General features: G+C 27.1%; 1 protein-coding gene across 1 annotated transcript; it reads left to right on the top strand.

The window, feature by feature from the left end:
* The first annotated feature begins 1,187 nt into the window (after window positions 1-1,187).
* Window positions 1,188-21,448, top strand: LOC107439724 (tRNA methyltransferase 1). The gene is made up of 15 exons (XM_043050853.2): window positions 1,188-1,487; window positions 2,515-2,605; window positions 3,703-3,890; window positions 5,927-6,042; window positions 8,524-8,636; window positions 9,485-9,633; window positions 10,066-10,149; window positions 11,176-11,245; window positions 11,843-11,977; window positions 12,224-12,309; window positions 13,907-14,015; window positions 15,818-15,888; window positions 16,545-16,664; window positions 21,133-21,226; window positions 21,366-21,448. Exons 1-15 carry the CDS (start codon window positions 1,255-1,257, stop codon window positions 21,411-21,413), a joined length of 1,707 nt encoding a protein of 568 aa, XP_042906787.1. The 5' UTR covers window positions 1,188-1,254; the 3' UTR covers window positions 21,414-21,448.
* The last annotated feature ends 1,255 nt before the right edge of the window (window positions 21,449-22,703 follow it).

Genomic DNA, 22,703 nt, shown 5'->3' with positions numbered 1-22,703 from the left:
AGGAATTTTAAAATTTTTATAATTTACATAGCTAAATTTCTTCTCTTGATCCTCTGAGACTAAATATTATTGAGGGGAATGACAGTTAAATATAAAATTATAAAAGTGCTCGATATTTTACATTAAAAAAACATTCTTCCATCTGCAAAATATATTTTCCCCCTACATTTCTCAGTTTGTTTAAGTGACTTAGTATACTAAATTAAGCTAATTTCTAAAAAGTAATGCAAGATTCAGAAAGTACAAACTCTAATATTATAAAGTATTAAAACTAATGCAAAATAACATTATGGCAAACACTAGATAATATTAGTTTGCGTAGGATCTAATACTTTATAATGCAGAGCAAACAGGGACCTTTAGTATATTTGATGTTGTGCAAGATAACGTTAGATTTGTGTGATTTTCTGATGTTATCTAATATTAGGTGCCACTTAGGTTGCTTAGAGTTTAAAAAGAAAAATAATTTTTATCGTCATTTTTTTTATTTTAGTTCAAATAATATTTCAAACTTAAACTTCATGCTGAGAAGGTTATGAATAAATTATTGAACTTTTATTCGAAATACTTTTTAGAATTTAAAAATCTAGCAAGCATGATTTATGAATAATTTTTATGAATTTTTCTATTCGCATATTCGTACCTCCTCTGAAAAAATTAATGGGATACTAGATCAAGCATGTTGTGATTTTAATCATTAATTTCACTTAAAATTTTTATCCCGACCAGCTATTACCTTTACAAATTAAATCATTTACATTGGCTATTGCTAACTCAACTTCAAAGACTAAATATTGCGTTGGTAATACTTGCCAGTTTATTGTTTATTAAAATACATAGCATGAAAAAAAAAAAAAAAACAACTATTAAAATTTCAAATGTTGGGAACTAAGAAGGGAGAAGGTGAAAAGGGCGAGGGTCAAGACTTGGAACCGGTTCCTTCCCCAGATGGCGATTTCAAGCGTTGCTTTTGCGAATAGGTAAAATACATTCTCCCTATCCAAACCCACTAAGCGCATCTGCCTACAGTGATTGGTGGACGTGAATCAGTTTGATGCACATCCGCATATGCAAATTGTTTGCAGTGAGAATGCTCCGTAAATCAGAATATCTGCTATTTTTAAAAAATAATGTAACAAGCTACAAACTAAAAAATATTACTCAGTTAAAATCAAGAATTAGCTCCTATGATCAATTTCACAATCAATATATCAATCGAATTGTAAATAAAGAGAAGGCAAGTTCATCGTGTTTATGTTTTCACGAATTTTGCGTGCCTATTTTAGAAAGTATAAAAATATTCGTCGTCAACAAATCATGAACTCATGTAGTGAAGAACATTTATCAACCGATGAATCGCTTGAAAAATTAATTTATATTGACAAAACACCTTACACTGTGGTTGCTGAAGGCCAAGCTGAAGTTCTTTTTCCGAGTTCTCATGATGTTTTTTACAATCCAGTTCAAGAGTTTAATAGAGATTTAAGGTAAATATATTATTTCATTGTTCTTTTATTGTCTTTTAATGATTAACCTCTTGTTTAATTAATCATAAATACTAGCGATTTTCATATGAGCATAAATTTGTAATTATGTTTTAATGTAGTCATGTTACATGTGTTAAGGAGTATTTCCGTATCGTGATCTGTGGCATAATATACTCTTAAGTTTTGGTGACTTTTGGACAGCGGCCTGCGAGAAACTAAAAAAAAAAANAAAAAAAAAAAAAAAAAAAAAAAAAAAAAAAAAAAAACACAGAAAATTACCAATTCGAAGGGAATAACTCGTAGCCACTCCGGGCAAACATCTACGCATTTATTTATTTTTTTTTTTGGAATTTGAAAATTTAAAATCTGTTTGGCACCTTGGTGATCGTTGTTGGAAGGACAGATTTCGGTACGGAAATACCCCCTTTTAGAGATTTAGAGATGTCGTCTTGTGATTTGTTTGCCAACTACAATCGCCAAGGCGCCAAATAAATTTTAAACGTGCAAGTTTGTTTTTTTAAAAGAAACTTATACAAGTAGAGGTTAGATGGTTTCGAGTTGGGCCCCTTCTGTGATTTTTAAGAAATTTATTGCCATACCTTGACAATAATTCTGCCATAGATCATGTTACGGAAATCCTCCCCATATATACATATTTTACCTTTTCAAATTGTGTATTAATTTAAGTTGAATTCTTTCTGTATCATGATTTGTTGAACCAACTGCAATTGCAAAATTGATTCTTTAATTAACAATTTTAAAAAAACAGATAGTGGTTCTCCTGGGGGTGGCTATGAGTTGGTCCCCATCTGTGATGCTTTTTTATTTTCTTGTGGACCGCTGCCGGAAGTGAACTAAGCTTGTCAATTATTCGGCTGTAGATTACGACATGGAAACATTCCCATTTAAGTTTCAAGCATTACATTATTTTTGGTAAACTTCCATAGATAATATTTTTTACGGTGTATATGAATTGTTATTATTTAAATCGGAGTTTTATTAAATTATTTCTAATTGTTTTTTTTAGCATTGCAATTTTAAAACAGTTCTCGTGTGATGGCAGTTATGTCAAAGAAGATAGGATTAAATCTAGAAAGTTCACCGGAGATGTGGAGTGTGTAAGTTGGAGCATTTGCATTTGAAAATTTTTATTTAGCTTGTTGATTACTTTCTTTGCTTTCAGAATTCATCATCTTCATCTGTAGCTAAATACTGACATCAATAGTCCGAGAGTTGGAAATACAGTCAAATACACCCATAATTTTAATTTTTTACCCTCTCAAGCTATTTATTTTTTGTCAGTCTCAGGGAATAGCTGAGTGGTCTAGGTCTAGACTAGCAGAATTACCAATGAATTAATTGAAAATGTGATTTAGTGCAATTGAAAAATAGAAAAGACACATCTACAACCAATTTCAGCCTCTTCAAACAAAAGCCAGTATCATTCTGTTCTAAGATAAATGTAAAAAAATATAAAAAAATTCACATGCAACATTTTTGATATTGGTCTTGCATGCTTCTTTATTTTTCTCGCTTTTGTCAGCTAGATTTTATTTTTAACAGTCCTGACAGTCAGCTTGTATAGGTAATATCACATAAGTTATGTATTGTGAAGCAGATTTTGACTAGTGCTATTAATCCAAGAAGTTCATTGCAAATTTTATGATTATAGAATTTACCTTGCTGCAACAATATTAAGGATGTGTAAGAAACTAGAGCTGTAACTGACTTTAAAATACCAGCTGCAAAAAATTGGAATTAAGTACTCAGAGGGTTAAACTATTATAATTTGTCATTTTAATTATTAAAAAATATTTTTAATTAAGATTTTTTAATTTCTTCCATTTTCTATATTTTTAATATTTGATTAAAACACGTGTGAAATACGTTTTTACTTTACTTATGAATATTTTTTAACCTACCGTAAATTTTGACGTTGTTTTAGAAATGTTTATCTTTTTTCTTTTTTTTTTTCATGTACGAAGCTAGTGAATTTCCAAATTTTGAGTATACAGGTGTGATTTGGAATAACTCTTAATAATGCTATCTTTTTTGCAATAATATCTTAAGCTATTCTTAACTTGAAATATAAATATGTACTAATGATAAAAAAAATTTGATGGTAATTTAATAAACAATTTGCTATTGATTTACTCTTTTCTTTACTTTAATTTTGTATATTTATTTATTTTAACTCAGATTTATCATTTTTCAGCCAAAACTTAAAGTATTAGAAGCTTTAGCAGCTTCTGGGTTGAGATCCATACGCTTTGCCAAAGAAGTGCCAAATTTAGAGCAAATTATTGCTAATGATCGAGATAGGCAGGCCTTTGCTAGCATTGAAAGAAATATCAAACACAATCATGTTGAAGATATTGTTCAATCAATTAATGAAGATGCATCGTAAGTAATATCTTTTAAAGTTAAAAAAGAAATAAATGTTTTTTTTTCTGTCATAAATTGCAAAATGTGAGAAAAAAAGGGTTGGTGAAATTCATGTTTCTTTTTAAAAGGTAAGAAAATGAGATTTGTTTGATTTAAATTAGATTTTTTTAAAAATTTAAATCATATATATACTATATATTAACCAGCCAAATCATCCGATAAAATATATTAACTATTCTTAATATTATTTAAAATTTAATAATATAGTTAAAATAGTTGATATTTTTTAATTGTTACAAATTAATCTCTGAATAAGCAAAATCAAATTTTTTTTAAGCTAAACATACTAAAATTTTAAAGACAGAGAGGTAATTTGTCTGTTAGATATCCAATGAAGAGTAAATTAGTTTAGATCAGAATCCTTAAAAATAAATGATATAAGTTTCTCTCGGCAGAACAAGTCTTTTTTTTTTAATATTAGCAAACACTAAGTATGTGTTTAATATCGTTTAAAAGTACATAAAGTATTCAAATAAACCTAAAACTGAATGAGTTTAATTGAAATATGTTTATTATCAGCAAATTATTTTACATACAACCAATGAAAAATTATAATTTAACAGTTACTTTTAGTCTCTAATTTTATTTATTTATTAGTTTAATTTTAAATATAATAATTTGCCCTTTCATTTTTTCTTTCGATATTACCTTCATTATCAATGAAGTCAGACTTTAACAAGAATCACACCCTAAAGAATATATTTATAAATATATTTTTTACATAATGATTCTTTAAAAAAAATCAATTGGGTCAAAAAAAAATTCTAGTTTTAAAATACTTTAAAAAAAAATCAAGTAATTTAAATTGCGATTTTAATCATTATTTATATCAAATTATTTAAATCATGCCAACCCTGAAGGAAAGCAATTAGGGATTGCATTTATAATTAGCAAAGTTTTTTTTTCCTTCAAAAAATAAATATTTAAATTTTAAGAGAAACTGAATGAATAATTTAAAAAAGTAATTGAGTATTGAATATTTCTTTTCCATGTAAGGCAAAATTGTTTCAACCATTTTTATAAATGACTTTAAGGGCTGTTCAAATATCACATAAAAATATTTTTGGCTATTTTGAACTCTTCCTACCCACTTGTCAACAAAAATAACCAAATCACTTACCCTATATCATATATGAAAGTTACTATGTCACCCCTCCCTTCAGGTGTTTGCTCTAAATTTAATTTTTACTGTAGTAATCTTGTCTTAGGATTAAACTCAAATTAAAAGATGTAACTTTGCATAATACTTTTTTTCTCTCATGTTTCTACTTTTTCAATATCTCTAGAATTTATTTTTACATGTTTCTAGTCTTTTCAATGATAATTCTTCAAACTTCTCTGAATTTATCCCTCAATTTCAGATGTTGATTATATCATAAACCAAAGATTGCTTTACAAATGCCTTGCATGTAGCATACTCAAGTCTTATTGATAGATCATCCATTTCAAGAACCCTTTTCAATTTTTCATCATCAATATCCCCTTTGGACATTTGTTTTGAATTATGTCCAAATTATACACACATAAAATCTTTATGAATTTAGTAATGTGTGATTAAAACAGAAGTTTTTGAATAGACCAACTGCTAAATAATAAATTTTTGCAAGCACTTTTTCCTATTTAACTTTTGAAAATTTTAATATTGTTGGAAAAAACTAGAAAAACAGAAATAAATTGAATTTTATTTGAAAATGATGTATTATACTAACGATTTTAAATTATCCACACTGTAGGACTTTAGTTTTTGAATATTTTATAAAGTCTAATGAAATATGCAAAAATTCTGAAGCGTGTCTATATCTTATGGAGTAGATACTATCCAAAATATTTTCATTGGATATCTTACTATTCTAGGTATATAGTATATTAACTTACTATAGTGAGACATGAAATAGTGTTAGTTGTATTTTTAAATAATTTGCCTTCAATGTCATAATAAAGAAAATGTGTTGAAAGTTTATATTGTTATTAATATTTCTAAATTTTTTCAACAGTTTGCTAATGTACAAAAATCGTCATGTGAAGGACAGATTTGATGTGGTGGACTTGGATCCATATGGAACAGCTTCTCCATTCTTAGATGCTGCTGTTCAGTGCACTAGCGATGGAGGTAAATAAATAGGAAAGCTCATTTGTATATTTGGATGTATGGTTCTTTCCAAGAATTCGCAGAAAACAGAATTTTTTTCTTAAGATAAAATTATTGATGATTAGCATTTTCTATGTATTCTCCTCACACCATGACACTAGAAGAATAGGTTACTGTTTCTTGAAGGTAGAAATGGGGTTTAAATATCATTGACCTTTAACCCTTCTCTAATTCTTCCTTTAACCCTTCTCTAATTCAGACCTTTAACCCTTCTCTTATGTCTGGACAGACCAAGGGTCTGTCCAGACATTTTGTGAAAGGTCCTGTTTTTGTAAAATTGTGAAAAAATTACTTGTAATTTGTGAATGTAAAATAAGCTTTAAATCACATTCTTTCAACCAGAGTCCTGCTTTTGTGAATTTGTGCAAATAATAATAATGTGAATAAGTTTTTTTCCCCCCTGGGAAGGGTTTATTCGAATAACAAAACGATAATGAAGATAAACAAAGTTGTGAAGGATTCGATTAAAAGATGAATTATTTTGTGAAGGGTCCGCTTTTAAGTTAAAATATTTTGTGAAGGGTCTGTTTTTATGAAAAGATATTTTGTGAAGGGTCCATAACGGACCCAAATTTCTTCTAAGCAAACCCCTGCCTGCAGAATTTTTATTAAACATATTTTTCATACTTTTTTTCATTATTTTGTATTAAAAGAAAATTAAAAGTGAAAAAAGCGAAAATATTACATTTAATATTTTAATAATTTATGGTTATAAAATACAGATTTAAGCACTGGTATCTTTTCCTGCATTAAATGTAAAATCTTCTAAACATGACTCACTTCCGAAAGATCAGGCATGTTATTCTTCCGCAAATTCGTGGATTTCCTCAAATCAATATTTTATGTTCTGACTAAAGTTTCTTGGAGCTCTGCTAATCTAAAATATAAATTTCATTACCTACGCAAAATCTCGTTAAGAAGGCATTTATTCCGACCTTACCAACACCCTCTTTTTTTTTCTTCATAAGTTTTCATTCACTGCAATGACAACTTTTTTGCACAGATTTAATAGAGAAAAATGCAACTTCAGATAAGCTTCGAGAACATGAGAGTGAGAAAAATATTCTAGGATAGCATCGATTGGAATTAGTGAACTACTGAGGTGAACACAAAAGTGTAAAATTGATGATCTGAAATGTAATTCGGAAATGCCAAACATTTAAAAGATCGTTTGCTAGAAAAAATTGTGCTTTTTCATTAGTTATTAGTTGTAATGATGGTTGTAATCATTGTTTATTATTTTACAACAATTATTTTACTAAGTAGGGTTGTCATCACTCTACTTTGTGTGAATATTTTGGCTCTGAAATCACTGAATACATTACATTAATGTAGCTTCTTAACAACTAAGGCAACATCAAATAAAGTGTTTTGTAATCAAACACTGTGTCCATGTAGAATTAGGCGAAGACTTTGCCCATCGTATCAACTTGGCTAGAATAATAATAAGATAAAGTTGCAATAAAATTAAGAGTACATTTCTATTGCTAACTTTATTCACAAAGATGTTGTAACATATTTGTATGTTATTGTTTTGCTATTTTACATTTGTCTTCATTTTTTTGCAATTTTGAATGTATCATAATTTCTTTTTCCCTGATAAGCCCAATATGCCAAAGAGATACTGTACTTTGTATTATAGTAATATTTATTTAAGTGTCATTTTGTAAGTTTATGAAAATATTACTTATTAAAATTTTAGATAAGTTAATAAAATTTTTAATTCTTTTTTTATTTATACTTAAATGCATAATGAATATAAAATAGAAAGGAGACAAATGATTTATATCATAAGTTATTAACTTTTGTTTTTAATTTCATGTTATTTTAAATTTAAAATTTCAATAAAAATTTGAGCTATTCTTTTAAAATTGAACTTGTGGCATTTTTCATTTTAACTCACTATGAATAAAAAAAAAATGATAAATAAAGACAGTATTGTAGGTTGTTACTACTTAATTTACTGTCTTAGTTTTATAAAGATTTAATAATTTAAATATGAATTATTCTATTAAAAAATAATTGAAGATATTCTTTATTTAAATTGGTGTAATGAAAAAGTAAAGGCTTTTTAAATAATATGTTACTGTTGTTTATTTATTGTATTGAGTTAGTAACTTTAAGATTTTGAAGATTTTCTTCTTATTCTGGTAACTAATAGAGTTAGCAACATTTTTAATTATTGAGCTGATAGTAAAATAAGAATTTATGTTTATGAGCAGAAATATGGTTAAACATTCATTAGATAAAATTATTAAATTTAATTATTACTGTTTCCTTTTTAAAATGTTTATTGGAAATTACATTTCTATGGATTTTTTTAATTAGAGTTATAGTTTATTACTAATAAAAGTTTTTTACTTTTCATTCTTTGTTATTTAAAAAAAATGATGCATACTTCATTTCTTTATTTTGTCTGAAAAATGTATATCCTTGTTACAGGTCTTTTAATGATAACCTGTACTGATATGGCAATATTATGTGGTAATGGTATAGAAGCTTGTCATGCAAAGTATGGAGCAGTATCTGCTAAGATTGGTAGCTGCCATGAAATGGTCTGTTTTTGTTCTGCAGAGAATATCATATTTTGAATTGACTTAATTTATGTGCTGATCTATTTTATATTTATATTTGTTAGGGTTTCTTTATGTTGAGTTTGTAATCCTTAAGTCTTATAAATTGGTCTCAATAATTATTTATAAAATATTAAAGTTAAATTAAAATAAAAATTATCAAGGGGGACAAAGTGGAAAATGGGTTACAGTATTTACTTTCACATTATTTAATTCATTTTTTAGAAGAGAAATTATTATTTGTTGATAAATATATTTCAATATTTTTTACTAGGATAATTTTATAGTTCTGGTATTTCTTTCAATGTACTTATTCTTTTATTTAGGACTATTGTGTTTTACTGCACTGTTTTTAAGGTTCAATGTCCTGCAGTTGCAATTTTATTCCTTTTAATATTACTTCTACACACATTCTTATACATACAATTTTCATTACTTTGATTAATTGCTGTATTTGAGAAGGAAAAAGTTTTGTTAAAAAATCATAAAAGTATAAATATTTATCAATAATCTTTATCTGATTTAACTTGTTTTATAAAGTGTGATTTTTAAAAAAAAAAATATAAAATCTGTTTCCCCTTTAAATGGATTTTTACTCTAACATTTATTCTTTTAAAAAAATTAAATGCATAAATTTTTATCAATAATTTTTATCTGATTTAGCTACTTCAATATAGAGGGATACTTTATAAAAATTATAAAATCTTTACAATACACTTTTATATAGATTTTTCATACTATTACACTTTTAAATAGATTTTTCAAACATATTTTCTTTTTTTTTTTTCAAAAAAAAAAGCAACTCTTAAAGAAACCGTTACATTTCACAGGCACTCCGTATAGTCCTGCAGGCTATTGAATCACATGCAAACAGATATGGAAGGTATATCGAACCAATCTTATCTCTCAGTGTAGATTTTTATGTCAGATTGTTTGTTCGGATATTCACTAGCCCGATTGCTGTAAAAAATAGTGTTTGGTAAGTTATGCTTATTTTTAATTTGTATCTTTGTAAAACTAAAAATATATTTTATAGAATTTTTTTTTTTTTTAACTCTATGTTTAATTCACTTAAAGTCATTAAAATGGTGGGGGTTTTTTTTAAGCATCTTAAAAGCTGAAAAATAATTTTAATCTACGTAATTTTACTGTATATTCTTTTATGTTAAAGTAAAGGTTCTAACATATATCATTTTTGTTCAAAATTGATGTAGTTTTTAGTAATATTTATTACAATATATCAAATAGTGTGGGTACTTACATTAACTTTAATTTTCAAAGTTTTGTTCAGCATTATTTTTATAAATTAATTTTTAGTTATTATATTGTCTATGAACTGTGTTGTATACTTTTAATTTGTTTTTAATTATTTTCAATAGTTTTATTAAATGTTTTGTCTCTTATCTTTTAGCAAGCTTTCTATGGTTTATATTTGCAATGGATGTGAATCATACTATTTACAACCACTTGGAAAAAAATTAAAAACTGAGAAAGGGTATGACTGTTATTAATTTTTAACGTTTTAAAAATATGAATAATTTCACTTTACTATTTGTTTTCTTTCATTATTTGCATGTGTAAATGAGTTTTCTGACTAATGGACAAAGCTTTATATTAACTACATTTTATGAAACTGAAAGTAACTGCATTTTTTGTGTCCTAATATATTTACTTCACATAGTTGCTAGAAATCAATCAATATATACGTATGGTAATTTTTTGAGAAAAGTAATTTGACTTTATATTATTCCTTTAAAATGTTTTGTTATTTATTGTAAAAATTAATATCATTTTATATTTGTTGAATATAAATGCATGCTTTATTATTGCCATTAATAAAATTTTTTGATTTAAAATGACTAGATTTGATTTAAAATTTCTAGTAAAATATCCGCATTATATAATTTAGGAAACTTTTTCATGTTACTTGTAAGAATCTTTCACATATTCATGAAATAATGATTCGTTAGTAATTATTAAATAATTGTATTGCCTTTTTAATAAATTTTCGACATTATTAACTGAAATATTTTTTCTGAATTGAGCCACATTAATTTGGATTTGGAATTTCTTAATAAAATTTAACTGAATTACTTTAAATTTTAAATTGCCCAGCATGTAGATTAAACTGTCTAGAAAAACTCCTAGCATATAACATTTAACTGATAAAACTGTTATTGTGATAAAACTGTTATTTCAAGAGAAGTGTTTATGTGATAAGAAGGTGAGGTTGAAATGAAATTGACTTTTATCCTCATTGATGTTTAAACTAGTGATTGTGTTAAATTAAACTCATTAAAGTTTTAACATTGTATTAAAACTTGTTTAACATTCTGTGAACTTTTCATTAAAAGTGATACTGTTTATTTATATGTGATTAATATTTTTTAAAGCTAATTTATGAATCTGGATTTTTTTAAAAATTGTTATCTTAAATATTTTATGGATATTTTTAATATTTTTCTCGAAGTATTAGATTTACTAGTTTTCTTCCGATATTTATATTGTTTTTTTTTTTTAGTCAAAAGTATTCACCTGGTACTGGTCCTCCTGTTGACTCAAAATGTATGAATTGTGGTCATTCGTTTAAGGTGAGTTTTATATTTTCGCGCATTTTTTAAAGATATGTTTAAAACTAGTAATTATTTTTACAGTTAAACCTTTATTCTGTCACTGTAAAGTCGAGTGCATAAGATTAGTTTATTGGCATATTCAGCCTACTTGAAAGAAAAATAACAGGTTTTGAGTATTTATAATTTAATTCTAATCACTTTTGTTGAAAAGCGAGAAAAGGTCAAATGAAATATCAAGTTACTTTGGAACCATCTACTTCACTAACCTTAGCATGTTCTTTTTATTTAGGAAAACTAGTATATTTTGTTTTGAAAATATAAAGTTACGTAATATTTGGTATTTTTTAATTAACCAGACATAAGGAAATTCAGTATTTTTTTAAAAAGAAAAATTAATTTTTGTTATTTTATTTAAATTTTTGTGAATGTCTTCTTTTTCAATGTTTTAAAAAATCACAAAATAAAAATAGTAAAAAAAAAGAATTTAAACTTTGGAGTAGGTCTACATTTTTTGGCAACATAATGTTTTAAAAAGCTTGTGCTGGGTTAATTGAAAAGTACCTATTTTTAATAAAAATAAATTTTTTAAGGTAAAAATGTTTTATTTCTTGACAGGTTTGTGGTCCTATTTGGTCTAAAAATCTGCATAACAAAGATTTTATTGAAAAAACTGTGGAGACTGTTAAGGAAGAAGCTGAGCTTTACAAAACATCCAAGCGCATGTTAGGAGTTTTGAATGTTATATTAGAGGTAACAATTAAATCATCTGTGGTAGTATTAAGAGATATAATGTATTTCAGAATAAAACATTTTTTGTTTTCATACTTTAAAAATATGTTTGTTATTGACATTGTTAATAGTTGATGATTTTTTAGTGTCTTTTCTTTGCCATTATTTAATAATTATATTTAATCTCTCTTAGAAAGCTAATAGTGCATTTTCTTTTTAAAAAAAATCCTTTGTTTTTTTTAAAAACATATTAATTTATTATTAAAGGAATTGGATGACTGTCCACTTTTCCATAGAATAGAACGCTTATCGAGTGTCTTGCATGTGATATCTCCTACAAATATTCAGATGAGGTTTGTATTAAAATATCTTCCATATTATGTTGTTGTTTTTTACACACGCCCTAACATGTGTTTATATGTACTATAATACTATAGTTATGTTATCTGCTTTTACTAAGTTTGCATAATAATTATTTTTATGTGATATTTCTTTTAAATTCAATTAAGTTTTTCTTATTGATTTAAAACCTAAAAAATTATTATTAAGCTTCTTCAAAGATCATAAGTTTCGGGCCTGTGCAATTTTGCAACAATTAAAAGTGCTTCCATGTAAATTATTGCCTCTCAATTTTTTTGTTGTTGTTTATTTTTTAACCATTTTTCAACTTTAATTTGCATTTATTTCACCAATTCTTAATCACCCAGAATAAAGTCATTACATTATATTGGGATTATTTATTATTACTATTTGACTTGAATTTCTTAATTAAGCAACGGTTTTTAATTGATGTAGGTCGATTTTGATGATTATAAATCCCATGTATTAAGCAAAATGGAGTCCAAATAGATTAATTATTTTCATGGTAAAGTGTATGATTTCTTCTACGGTGTGCTGTGTAGCTGTATTTCTTCCCAGGGTGATTTGCTACATTAAATAATACTGAACACTGATGTCAATATAGTGAGAATCAGGAACAAAATAGGGTTTTTATGGTGTTTAAAAAATATATAATACCTTTACATGCCTTTATATTTATACACCCAACATTGATAAATATGTTTTTTTGAAATTTATGTAGATTTTCATTGTTGTTTACTTTTTTTCTAGTAATTTAGTGAAACTGCGAGTAGATAACATAGTTTATTTTTGTAAAATGGTATAGAGTAAAATTTCACTCATCACAGGACAAGAAAATGTAGCAAATGGTGATAAAAAAAATTTTCCCGTTGCCACTTTTTTTATAAACTATTATGAATCTTTTATAATATTCGGAAAATTACTTTATTTCACAATTGCTTCTTGTATTAAGTTTTTATATATTATATAATTATCTCACTTTAGAAATGCAATACCTTCTTAATGTTAAGTTTTTTAATTGTTTAAAATTTTCAATTGAAAAAGAGGCCACGTGTTTTAAAAAGTGTCCACCGTTAAAAGTGCTATTACTAGCCAGTTGCAAAATCTCCTAAATTTGCTTTATATTTTCTTTTACTTACAGAATTAAAGGAAAAAAATTTCTGATATCAGTCACTTAAAATTTTAAATAATGACTGAAACTAATTCCAGCAATACTTTGCAAGACATGAAATGATTTTTGCTTTGATTTTCGCCTAGCACCTAGTGTAGAAACATATTAATTTGGATTGAATACTTTGCATGTTTCCCAATATTTTAGAACCTGGTTTATTTGCAGAAGAGTTTATTAATTTAATACATAATGTATACAGTTTTGTAATTCTGGTCTTTTTTTACAGTGTATAATCTTAGTAAATGTTGGATAATAAGTTGAGAAAGAAGTGTTAGTATAAAGAATCTTAAAGTATTTAAGGATTTTATTTTAAATATTTTGCTAATAGTTTCTGATAAATATGTTTTGGTCATTTGATTTCATATAATTAAAAATTAAAGAAAATTTAAAATTTAGCTAAACTTTATTTATGCTTTTAGATCTGCTATTCTTCATGCTGGTTACAAAGTTTCAATATCCCATTGTTCACCAACTTCAATAAAAACAAATGCTCCTCAAGAAGTAATATGGGATATCTTCAAATCCTGGGTTTGTCTATTTTAGTTATACGAGAAGTTAAATATATTTATGCTTTTAGTTTTCAAATTGAATTTATTGTAATACTATGGCCATTTGTATTATTGTTCATTGATTAGATATCCTATTTTAGTTTCTTAATTAGATTGATTTATATCACAGTTAACATTTATACTTAAAGTATTTTCTATATATGTTTAAACAATGCTATTATTCTGTTTTTTCCCCTCTTAAAAAGTTTGAATGGCAATTTCAGTTACAATGTTAGTTGTTCAGTTTAAATTTTGGTTTATTTTTAATAATTAATTTTTTAAAACTAAGTTTTTTTTTAATGCAACAATACAATTGTCTGGTGTCATACTTTAATCCTGACAATTCAAAACTGCTCTTTTGAAATTAAAAGTAGAAACTTGTACATTTGAACCTCGATCCATTGTTCCCACATCGTTTGTTTTTTCCATTCGTATTGTCTTGTTTTAATAGTCCTGTAACAAATGCTATTCCTGTAATTTTAATAACCTGCTTAGATCGTTTTTGGAATTAGCAGATTTCTTGGCTCTATCATTTGAAAATTCAACATTAAAAAATGTATTGATGTTCTTTTGTTTCCAGAAGAAACTCAGTAACTTCTAATGCTAATGATGAAGAAGAAAGAGAGGATTAGTTATAGTCAATTAAAAACGTAAATTGAATGTTGAATTGATGGAAAATGCCTCAAACAACAGGTTTTATGTTTCCGTATCAACTAAGGAAAATGTTGACACTTGTGTTGTTGTGGGTTAAAGAAATGGTTGCTAAAGTTGAAAAAGTGCAAAGTGATGCCAATAAAAATTACAAAACCGCTGCCAACATTTGTGGAAGGCCATGAAGCTTTAAAACAATGATGAATTTTCTGTATTTATGTGAGCTTGCGTAAAATGAACAGAAATGTGTTATGAATGTTGTACGTTTATTGTTTGTACTGAGAAGAAAACAGTGTGTTTTGAAATCAAAATTTTTAAATAAAAAAAGGTTTTTATTCATCTTTCTTTTGCATCATGAAAAATTTTGCATTAAATACAGATTTCTTCAATTAAAGATTTTATACTTATTGTAAACTGATTAGATTTCACATCCTATGCTTCTTCAATACTTTTCAAGTCATTATTTGATATCTTGCATTGACTCGAATTCGTCGTTTTTCCGTATCCCTCGTTTTAAACAAATGGACTCAAGAGAAAAATCAAGGCTCTTCTGTATATGTAAATAATGAATAATTTAATTTCCACTCTGAAAAAAAAAGGTTTATCAAAAATAATTTTCATGTATGTATATATATATAATGTGTGTCTTTGAACCAGTAAATATAAATAAAAAATAGTGTAAAGAAGTAAATATTACTGCTTTGCTTCCTCATTGTCAACTTTTCTCAGTAATTGATTCTTTCAATTTATTATTTTTTGCTATATATGCATATATATTCAAATTATGTTAGTTGCAGGTGGTTACAGATAATTCATAAAGATGCTTTGCTATTAATTTAAATTAAAAAGTGCATTGTCCTAAATTTTAACTGAGATATGACACCTTAGTTGTCTTGTTACGCATTTATGTTTAATTTTTGCTAAAATCGAAATATGTTTCTCAAAACTTTATGACTTCGTAAAAAGGTTGTAAGAAATGAATAATTTTTTGAATGACAATATGAATAAGCTAAATAACATTTTTGTTCAATGATTATAATTCGAAACTATGTTAAAAGATGAAACTGTTAATGTATAAAATCATAATATTGATGGAGTTTTGTTTTTTTCAATTTTGTTTTTCATTTTCAGGCAAAATTACATCCTGGCAAAAAAACATTTGAGCTGGAACCATCAAAAACAATAATGGCTAATGATTCAAAGTAAATGCATTTTTTTAAATCAATATTACCTGTATTAAACTTTAAACTACTCTCTTTTCTTGTTCTTTTTAATTTTTTTTTATAGATAATATTAAAAAAAAATTTTGTTTATTATTTAATGTAAAAATGTTAGTCTCATATTTATTTATAATTGATATAAGGATTTATCTTAATTCTGTATTTTTTAAAAAAAATTATGTATACTAAGGAAAAATTGTGTAGTTAATAATTCATGTTATGGTTTTAATTTTTATATTAAGATGTAATTTAAAACTAGATTTCATAAGTGAATTTTTAGGAATTGAAACTTCTTTTACAAAATAATCAATTTATTAAATCAAGTGTTTGCTATATTTATAAGTTAAAATGTTTTCAAGTAATAGATTTTACTCTTAAGATTTATTTTATACTTTTAAACAAACCATACATCAAAAAAAAAGTTACATAAATTAAAGATTTTTATTTTGTAAGATTAAGATTTCTGTCTGTTAAGATTTTCATTTTCTGACTCTTTTAAAAAAACTGATTACTTTGATTGAGTATTGATTTTATGCAGACGCAATTCTGAAACTGCTAATGAATATTCTCTATTAAATATACTTATCTCTATTTGTAGTATTTGAAATGTTTTCAACATTAGAATTAATGTTTTACAGAACCCAAGTTTCATTTGAAACTCATCCAGATGCTGATCCTGAATCTCGAAGCAATCATCTTCTCCGATTCCAAATTAACCCCACTCCTAACTGGGGCCCAAAATGCAGAGCAACTACCAGGTATGATAGTTATAATATCACACAAATTCTTAACACTTTAATCCACTTGTTAGTGGGACTCTATCTAAGCCATATCTCTAGTTTATGAGGAGACTCTAAATATCTTTTTCATTTTCTAATAGTGATTAATGTTAGAATCAGATCATAGTGTGTGTGGCTTTCTGGTGGGACAGTCAGTTTAAGACTTGCTCACACTGCTGGTTAAAAGCTATTGGTTAATCAGATTCCATCTAAACCATATCTCTAGTTTATGAGGAGATACAGTAAATAAAATCACACAGTAAAACCTCCCTTAACGACCACCTCTAAACAAATGTCTTCCATAGGTTTTACATTATGGGGTACCCCTAAACAGTGATTTCTGAACTATGGCCACATCTGCAATAATTTTAACTGATTTTTATTAAATATATATATATATATATATTTTCTCCCATCTGTCATGGCTTTCAAGTCATTGCTAATAGTTTTAAGACATTCATACAGTACAATAGTCAATCATAGATTTCGGCAGTTCAATTGCACCCACTAAGGATAATCTGCAACTTTCAAGGATGGACCACAGGGATCTTGTTCTACTGAAATTTTAAAGTATTCATACAGAAGTCAATCATAAGTTTGGCAGTTCAATTGCACCCACTAAGGATAATCTACAACTTTCAAGGATGGCCCACAGGGATTTTGTTTTGTTGAAATTTTTAGGTATTCATACAGAAGTCAATCATAAATTTGACAGTTCAATTGCACCCACTGAAGATAATCTGCATCTTTAATGACTGGTCTGCATTAATCACAATAATCTTTTTTTAACATACACAATGAAAAGTAGCACTTAATGCGTCATTAGTCAACTTTTAATTTAAGTAGTCTGCAGAAATTGCCAGCATTTGCGTGAAAGAAGCAATGTGTGCATGTGCCGACCAATATTTGTTGAGTGATTTCATTTTTCTTTTTTCACCTTCTAGACACTGGAGGGGTGGATATCTGAATAAGAACTTTAGTAAATGAATAAATTAAATATGAGTAATAATTGTAAGCAAAAATTTCATACATTGAAGTATAATTTTTTATTTATTTTGGATATCAAAAAGGTATAAACGCACAAAAATTAACAACCCTATTCGGCTGTGTTAAAAATTAAATGCATGATGTCTTTTTGCCATTTGATACTGCTTGTAATTTTTGAACTACCAATTCGTTTATAATTCCTAATAGCGGCCATCTCTTAATATCGGTCACATAGACACAGTTCCGCAAGAGTCTGTTGCTCGAAAGTTTTACAGTATATCTCTTTAATTCCCTATTAATAATTGATGTCAAGAATTTTATCATGCTGTTTATGTAGCTTTGGTGTGACAGTCAATTAAGGACTCATTCACGCTGCTCGCGAAGAGCTCGTTCCTGACAGTGGATGCACATACACAGCAAGAGACTTATTAAATCTGTTGTGGCTGAAAGTCTTCTGTTTGGTTGTGGTGGAAGTTTGGAAAAAGGATAACCAGTCAAAATTGCATGGTATTCCTACCATGACTGTTAAAAATTAGAGACCTGAAAAATGGGACTAGAAGAGGTTTGGCCATGGTTGGGTGTACCATACTGTGGGACAAATTTAAATACTAGAGTAAATTTTGAATTAAAAATACATTCTAAAAAGTTTAGTTCTTTTAATTGCTTTAATTAAATTACATGTTTCTGTTTATTATATTTTTGAATTATAAATTTTATGTTGCCTCACATCTTTTAAAATGTATCTAGTTTTTGAAAGAAAAAAAACAATTAAATAAGGATAGAATAAAGTTGATAAGAATGACAATCAAATGCTCAGACTTACTGATTGGCACCATATCTTTTATCTGGGTGTAGTTTTCATGGTATATATACTCAGAAATAAACTTCATAATTGTTTGTCTTGCAACATTTAGCCAAAAAGAATGATTATATATCACATCAAAATAACATTACATCAAATGGTGTGAACTTATGTAACCTTGAGAAAGTATTTAATATTATATAAAATGTATATGAGGCATTTCTGTTAATAAGTTTTACTGTAAAACTTATTTGTAAAAACTACTAGCAGGTAATATGTATAGCACTTTTTTTCCTTTCATTAAAAAATTAATTTTACTAGTATGTGTACAAGCAAAGTATTTTAGTCGTAGTTCATAAACTGTATAATCCATTAAAAACATTAGTATCTTCGTTGGAGGCGGAAACACTTTTAGTTAATTTTCTAATTGAGAGTACAACACTGAATTGCTTAAGTATTAGTCTACATTTTTCAAACTTCTGTGGCAAACTTTATGCAATACTAATTTTATATTTAGAGATATTTTTGTAAAATTATAACACAAATTTATTTGTAAATATTTATATATATATATATATATTTGGTGCTTTTCCTCATAAGTATTTGATATTAAATAAAGAAAAACGATGACACAATTTTATGCAAAACTAATTTTATTTTTAGAGGTGTTTTTGTAAAGTTGTATCACAAATATATAGAAATACATATTCAGAGTTCAACCTAGGAATTCCAATAGGACAGGGTGCTTATTTGTAGTAAAGGGCACTTTCAGTTTTAAAAGGGTACTTACCTAACACCGTTATAATTTATCAAAATATGTAATAGTATTATGTACATAATAACTGAATTTGATCCTCAATTTTAAAATTACCCTTTTGTAATATTTTATGTGTATAGTTCACAAAATAGTTCTCTCTCATTATCAAAATAACAGAAAAAGTTGAAGCTTTTGAAAAATAATTAAAGTCAAGTTAATGACAATCTCTGCGTATAAATTTTCTTCAAAAAAAAGTAAACTTAAAAAAAATGGATTATTTGATGAGCAACTTTAAAGATGCATTTTTAAATTAAAAGGTATTTATCAAAATAAATCAAATGGTAAAACTTAAAATCATTAAAAAATTCATCAATATCCTCCCAAATAAAAGATGTGAATATCTCATGCGGTCTTTAGCTATATAATTAAAGCTAATAATTAGCTATTTAAAAAAAAATTTCTGAAAAATAAATAAAAAGATAGCGTTTTTAAGGATGGCAGCCTATTTTTACAAAAAGGCCAGAACGCTCAGGGAGAACACTGCATATTTTTGTGTACTTTAGCTCATAAATAACCGATATTAATTATAATAAATTAGGAAAGCAATCACACAGTGATTAAAGCGCTCATTTGCCATTTACAAGTATTAGGGTTCCATTTCCTAAGGCCAACTCAACTTTGCACATTGTTGTACCAGGGTATTTGAGTACCACCCTGTTTGGGAAATAAAGGCTGTAGTGTGGGCAATACTAACCACATTACCACACAGTACCAGACCATGGCCAAGCACTATTTTTCAAGGCTCTGTCTTTTAACTCCTATGATCAGAATATCAGGTAAGTTTTTTCCCAGTTCCGACAGCTCCTGAGCTGCTACTCCTTTCTCTAAACTTCCTCATCACAATCAAGAAGATATTAAGTGCACTTTGCTGCGTGCACATGCGGGTTGTTTTTGTCAGTGACCTGAATTAAACTCATGGCCCCCATTTCCCCACTCCAGTATGAGTGATGGCTTAACCAACTACGCCACCAGTGCTTCATTGCCACCATCATACTGATGGTCACTTTATTGTAAAGTGACCATCTTACTTCCATGATTAAATGGAACACAGTAAGATGTTTCAGAAATGTTAATCAGTGCTTGGATTTTTTTATTATTCTTGGTTATGCATGGTGCGTAGAGTTTTTAAAAAGTGCTTAAAGGTGCTTATTTTGGATTTTCCTTTTTTAAAAGCCCTTAAAGGTGCTTTTTTCATTGAGTGTTTTTAAAAAGTGCTTAATTTTCCCTTTTCGAAAATTAGATTTTTTTTCTTTACCTCGTCAATTTTCACCACTTATTATACGAAAACGTACTTTTTATATTGTTCTATTCAATGTTTTTACAATTCATTCAACGACAACGCGCCCATCCTTTTACATGTTTGATTAAATAACATGTGCGTGTACTAAGCTGGGTTCGGTCTGAGATTCTTGCACCTTCATGTGCAACTCTGCTGCATTTTGCAAGATATTTTCAATTTCAGGTTTCATTTTTCACCCGACCCGAAAAACCTTTTGATCATTTTATAATAGTTAATTTAATCAAGAAAAGAGAAACTGATTATTTTATCGTGATCATGTAAAATCTTTGAAAATTATTTTGCATTTTGTTAATATATATAGTACTTAAAACGTACTCAAAAGGTGCTTATTTTTGTTGAAGGATTTGGCTACGCACCTTGTTATAGCGTATGAACTTTTTTTTAAAAATTTTGTGAAACTTTTTTGTAAGAAAATATTAAGAATTATGTATATTTTGTAAGAATAATTATGCATAGAAAAATTAAAGTTTACAAATTGAAATTATGTAATATGTTATACCTATAGGCATGTTTTTAAACTTTATTTATATTTTATTTCCAGTCTTTTTAAAAGTAAAGAAAAAGAAAAGCAGCTTAAATCTCAAAACAAGCGTCAGAAGAAGTTAGAAGAGTCTCTAGTCAGCAAAAAGATGAAAGTAATTCTATGTTAACATCAATAAAATTGAATTGTGGCAATATAAAGTTTTCTGTAAAATTAGATTACTTTCAAAACATTCATACATTTATTTTTTTAAATTTAAAATTTTCTCTAATTAAAAATTGCTTTCATTTCAGAATGAAGATTCAGAAGAGAACTCTTGTAATTCTAATTGTAACAGTTGAAATTTCTTTTGTGAATAAATTTTATTTTAATATAACTCAACGCTTTTTTTATTTTGTATTCGTTTATGGATATTAGACAATTTAAAATATTGGTTTGAACAAAAAAAAATTCCTGATTATTTTATGTCAATGAAAGTTTTTATATCTACTATCAGGAATAAGTCACTAGTAGAGATCGTTTGCTTTAATCATAGCTTTAATAAATTTTTAATTTTATTCTTTTTTAGCTTTTTCAGTGTAATTATAAGAATATTAAACACACTAGATTAATACTAAATTTTACCTATATGTTTGTGACAAATCAGAATATCAATTTTATGTTCTTAAAAATGCTGTAAATTGTTTGCTTCTATGAAACTAAAATAAATAAAACAATGCTAATAAACTTTCGTCAGTAAGAAAAAGTGCGTTTAAAAATTATTTACACTGTGTTGATTAAAATTCAATATAATGAAACAAAACAATTTGTGCAAAAATTAAACTATAAAACTACTAACTAGATTAAGAAAACAACAAAAATTCTTACATTTTGCTTTATTGAAATTGGGGAGTTCAAATTATAATAAATTTTTAAAAAAATTAATAAATGGTCCTAAAGATAATACTTTTATAAAACTGACAATGATGAAGTTATTTCGTTAAATTATATAGAAACTGTCTAAAATGTTTAACAACTAAAATATTGCTTTTTTGTGTATTAAAAAAATCCAAAAGGCTTTGAAACATGTAGGGGGGAGGACAAGTGCCCGAGCTTGCTCCCTGCCATCTGCTGCTTTCGCAAGCGCAATTAACTTTCTTCCACCACAATCGGTGAGAATTAAGAAGCTGAAAAGAAAAGTTAACAGGATGCAATTGTAACCAAATCCAAAAAACTATAACTATAGAGGAGTGAGAAAGGCGTAAAAAATACCAAGTACATTGATCTAAGAGCTGCTTTGGCTCAGGAGATGGAACATTGGCATCCCAATAAAATGGCTCAGGTTCGAATGTGAATTCTGTACGAATGTGATTGCACCGACCAAGCTGTTGACGTAAAATATCCTCAGTGGTAGACAGATCGTGGGTTAGAAGCCCCTTGCCGTCGGTTTTCCTTTCCATGTAACGTAAATACGAGTTAGTTCCATCAAAAACTCCTCCACGTAGACTAGTTTGTCCCAATGCCTGATCTGGGAGTTCCCTCTTTTTCTGGGTTGTGTTCAAAATTACAAGGCTGCGCAGTTGAACATTGATAGTTATAAACTCAAAATTGGGTCGGCTGTTAACGCCGTTTATAAAATAAAAAAGCACATT

Source organism: Parasteatoda tepidariorum, chromosome 9 (assembly GCF_043381705.1).
Source record: "Parasteatoda tepidariorum isolate YZ-2023 chromosome 9, CAS_Ptep_4.0, whole genome shotgun sequence".
Taxonomy (NCBI): Eukaryota; Metazoa; Arthropoda; class Arachnida; order Araneae; family Theridiidae; genus Parasteatoda; species Parasteatoda tepidariorum.
This window is presented reverse-complemented; position numbering and strand designations above follow the sequence as displayed.